This window comes from Amaranthus tricolor, chromosome 2 (assembly GCF_026212465.1).
Source record: "Amaranthus tricolor cultivar Red isolate AtriRed21 chromosome 2, ASM2621246v1, whole genome shotgun sequence".
Lineage (NCBI taxonomy): Eukaryota > Viridiplantae > Streptophyta > Magnoliopsida > Caryophyllales > Amaranthaceae > Amaranthus > Amaranthus tricolor.
The window spans coordinates 39,582,899-39,586,808 of NC_080048.1; the positions used below are offsets into that span (position 1 = coordinate 39,582,899).

The 3,910-nt window shown below is 28.0% G+C and overlaps 1 protein-coding gene across 1 annotated transcript; it reads right to left on the reverse strand.

Moving 5' to 3' along the window:
• Positions 1 to 2,429: 2,429 nt before the first annotated feature.
• On the reverse strand, positions 2,430 to 3,592 carry LOC130805991 (protein S40-4). Its single transcript, XM_057670875.1, has one exon. It carries the CDS (start codon positions 3,414 to 3,416, stop codon positions 2,922 to 2,924), a length of 495 nt encoding a protein of 164 aa, XP_057526858.1. The 5' UTR covers positions 3,417 to 3,592; the 3' UTR covers positions 2,430 to 2,921.
• Between the last annotated feature and the right edge of the window lie 318 nt (positions 3,593 to 3,910).

The window sequence follows — 3,910 nt, forward strand, 5'->3', positions numbered from 1 at the left end:
TTCTCTATCACAAAAAATAATATAGGCAATCATGCATTATTGCATCTCCATTTTCAACAAGTGCACTCACCTTTTTTATTTCAATACTCGGGATTTAATACTAATATCATAAATTTTAAATATAATTTTTTATGGAGTAGATATAATAAATAAGAGATCTTACTAGATTTTTTTTAATAGACTAAGTTTTAGTAATTATTTTTAACAAAGTATATTTCTAGATATTAAAGCTCAAATTATATTTGAAAATTGCAATAAAGTCAAATATAACCAATAATCAGTATTGTAAAGCCAAGGTAAATGTTTATTTTTCTTTCTATGATTATAGTTTAGTTTGATTTTTTGAAAATTTCAAATTGTAGTTTATTTTCCTTTATCGTATTTTTAACATTTTAATTATAATAGTAAGTCCCATAATTGTGAATAATTATGAAATCACATTTTTTATATGTGATTTTATTTATATATGTACTTTGATTTATTCATGCCCAATATATTTATAATTATTTTAATTATTGTAAATGGAGGCAAGAAAAATGACTATTATGAATCAAACTTAATACTTCCTCCGTTCTCTTTTGATCTTTCACATTTGGTTTTTCACACATATTAAAGAAAATAGAATTTTTGGGTTGTAGTGGGTATTATTTTAATTAAATAGTAGTGTGAAGTAATGATTGTATTGGAAGTATGAGGTTGTAGTGGATATTATTTTAATTAAATAGTAGTGTGAATTAATTATTGTATTGAAAGTATGAGAGAGAAAATAATTATAAATAAAAAAAAGGATACATTAAAAGAAAATGGGGGTTTTAAGGGGTAAAAATTGAATAAAAAATTTCTAAAAATAGAAAGTATTCTAAAGTGGAAGAACCTTTAAAACTACCCGTTATAATAATGTAAAAGATCAAAAAAGAACTATTCATTATAATAATGTAGAAGATCAAAAAAGAATGGAGGAAGTACTATTTTGTCTAAAAAATAACATTTGCTGTCTATCTAAAGCAAAACCCAGTCGAAACTTGCACAAGCAAAACTATACTAAACAGTGTGGAGCTAGACTTGAAAGGGAGTCTATTCCCATTATATTGCTCAAAAAAAAAAATAATTCCCACTTTGCATTATGTGGGAAACTATTTCCCACATTACCGTCCACGTCAGAATTTTTTTTTTTTTTTTTTTTTTTCAGACAAAACCGCCACTTGAGATGGCGGTTTGCCTTAAACACTAAACCGCCACATGAAGTAGCGGTTTGCTTATTAATTTTTTTTTTTAAAAAAAAATAAAATGACATGCTGTTTTGTACTGCTATAAAACCGCCACTTGAAGTGGCGGTTTGCTTACTTTTTTTTTTTTTTAAAAAAAAAAAATTAATAATGTTTTGTACTACTACAAAACCGCCACTTGAAGTGGCGGTTATCTTACTTTTTATTTAAAAAAAAAAATATTGTTTTGTACTACTACAAAACCGCCACTTCAAGTGGCGGTTTATTATTATTATTATTTTTAAAAAAAAAAAATTAAAATCCACAAAATGCCATTTCAAGTAGCGGTTTAGTTCAGATCTCTTAACAAAACCGCCATTTCAAGTAGCGGTTTTATTAAAAAAAAAAAAAAAAAATCTGACGTGGACGGTAATGTGGGAAATAGTTTCCCACATAATGCAAAGTGGGAATTATTTTTTTTTGAGCAATATAATGGGAATAGACTCCTCGAAAGGTGAAGCAACTTTAATTTCATTCATATGTCTTTTTCTTAGGTACTTCTTGTGTTATTTAAAGAAGTTATGTATTATTTTTGGATATTTTATAATCTTTCTATTTATAACATATTTTTTTTATAAAAATAACCTTATTTATTCCTATTTTAATATTTTGATAATGCTTATAGATCCCTATTATGTTCCACTAATTTCATTTAAATATTTTTATATTTTTTATGGTCCCTATATGTTTTCCATTGGCTTTATGAAAATATTTTTATTAGTTTTGATCCTTATATTTTTTTCACTTATTGTCTTTTATTATATTTTAAATGCTTATGAATTATGATCCCCACTTTTCCTAATCAAATTTATTATTTAATAAAATTATATATTTAATATTTAAAATATTTCAACTTTTTTTAATTTTTGTAAACATTTTTTACGAAAACTTCATTAAAAAACGAAGGGAGTATATAATATGATCAAACCGACCCAAACATTTTTATTTTAATTCCAAAAACAACACTACTACATGATATTTTGTCATCAAACCCTCCTTGACCTTGAAATATAGTGTGAATGTGTGATGAATTTACAATTATGTCTAGTTTAAATATAAAAATTCACACCAAATGAAACATTTTTAACCCTCCTCAGAAGTCACAATAAATCCAAACAAACAAAATCAAAGAAATAAGCAAAAAACTACTCCGTAACTAAAAAAAATTACCATATTTCATTTCAAAAAAATGATCAACAAAATACATTATTCCAAAAATAACACAAAAACCAAATATATCATATATATTATATTATTCCAAAAATAATTAAAAAAAAAAACCCCACATTATACAATAACAAGACTAAAAGTCTACAAGTAATAAAAATTACATCTAGTGAGATGATTTTCCACCATTTTACAATAAAAAAAATAAAATTGAAAATAATAGAAGTAATTAACATCATCGTAGTCATGGATCAAAAAAAATCTAAAATCCAAAAGATCTTTCTCCAATGGGTGAGAAAAAATAATCCCAAATTAATTTAAATTACAACATTCTAAATATCTAAAAAAAGGAAAATCGCCGATGAATTTTCTTCTCATAGTAATTCAATATTTTTGAAAAAAAGCAGTCCGATACTCAAATCGTTGCAGAGCCAGTGTTTCGAACTCGAATTCGTCAATTTTTTTTTCAAATTAATTAATTAATTATCACTAATCTTGAAACCCAATTTTTTCCCAAATCGCATTTCTAACCTTACTCAGATCTCTTCCTTTAAGCGTTCTTCCAATTCCTTCATGTACGGAAAGCGACGCAATTCGATTCTTCGCTAAATACTCATGAGGTGGGACCCAATCTTCACCATCGCCGGAACTTCCATTATCTTCACCGTCAAACTCGCCGGAAATATTCCATTTGTCGGATTTATACTCGTCGCGTAGTATTTTCGACCAATCAGGGATATTCACCGGCAACGACGACGATGCATTTCCACACCTACTTCTTGCCGGAGTTGGAGGTGCTAACGGTCGTCTAGACTGTCGCCAACTCGGACGTGAATCGGGCGATCCAGATCGAGTTGAACCGCCCCATATATCCGATTCTTCAAATTCTAACTCAGTAGAAGTTTTGATTGAAGGAGTTTGAATGGGATCGGAAGTTAAGAATCGGTAGTTTTTTGTGATCATATAACTCTTTGTACTCGCCATTTCCGATGTATATTTCTGGATTTGTCTAGAATCGGGATTGTTTGTAGGAAATGGGTATTGATGATTGGTTGAATATTGATAGTTGATAATGGAGGTTTTTAAGTTGGCATAGAAAGCAATTTGGTAATGGCAATTTAAAGAGGATTTAGGGGGAAATGGATAAGGTTTCAATCTGTTCACATTCTCTCTCTCGTTTGATTAGATGCTGAAATTCCAAATATAACCCTTCATAATCATAATCTTGCCATACTTTTTTCAGTCGGTTTTGTATGAGACCATATCACGGTTAAACGACTTCAAAACAAGCTACTTAACCCAAGTACAAATCATATCTTGCGGTTAGTCCGTCTCATACAAGAATTTGTGTTTTTTTTTGTTTACTTTTTACACGGTAAATTTTTAACCTCTATATCTCTCAATATGCATCATAAAGAATAAACAATATAAAAGTATATATTTTAAGTCGAATCTAATAAAATTACAGATGGATATAC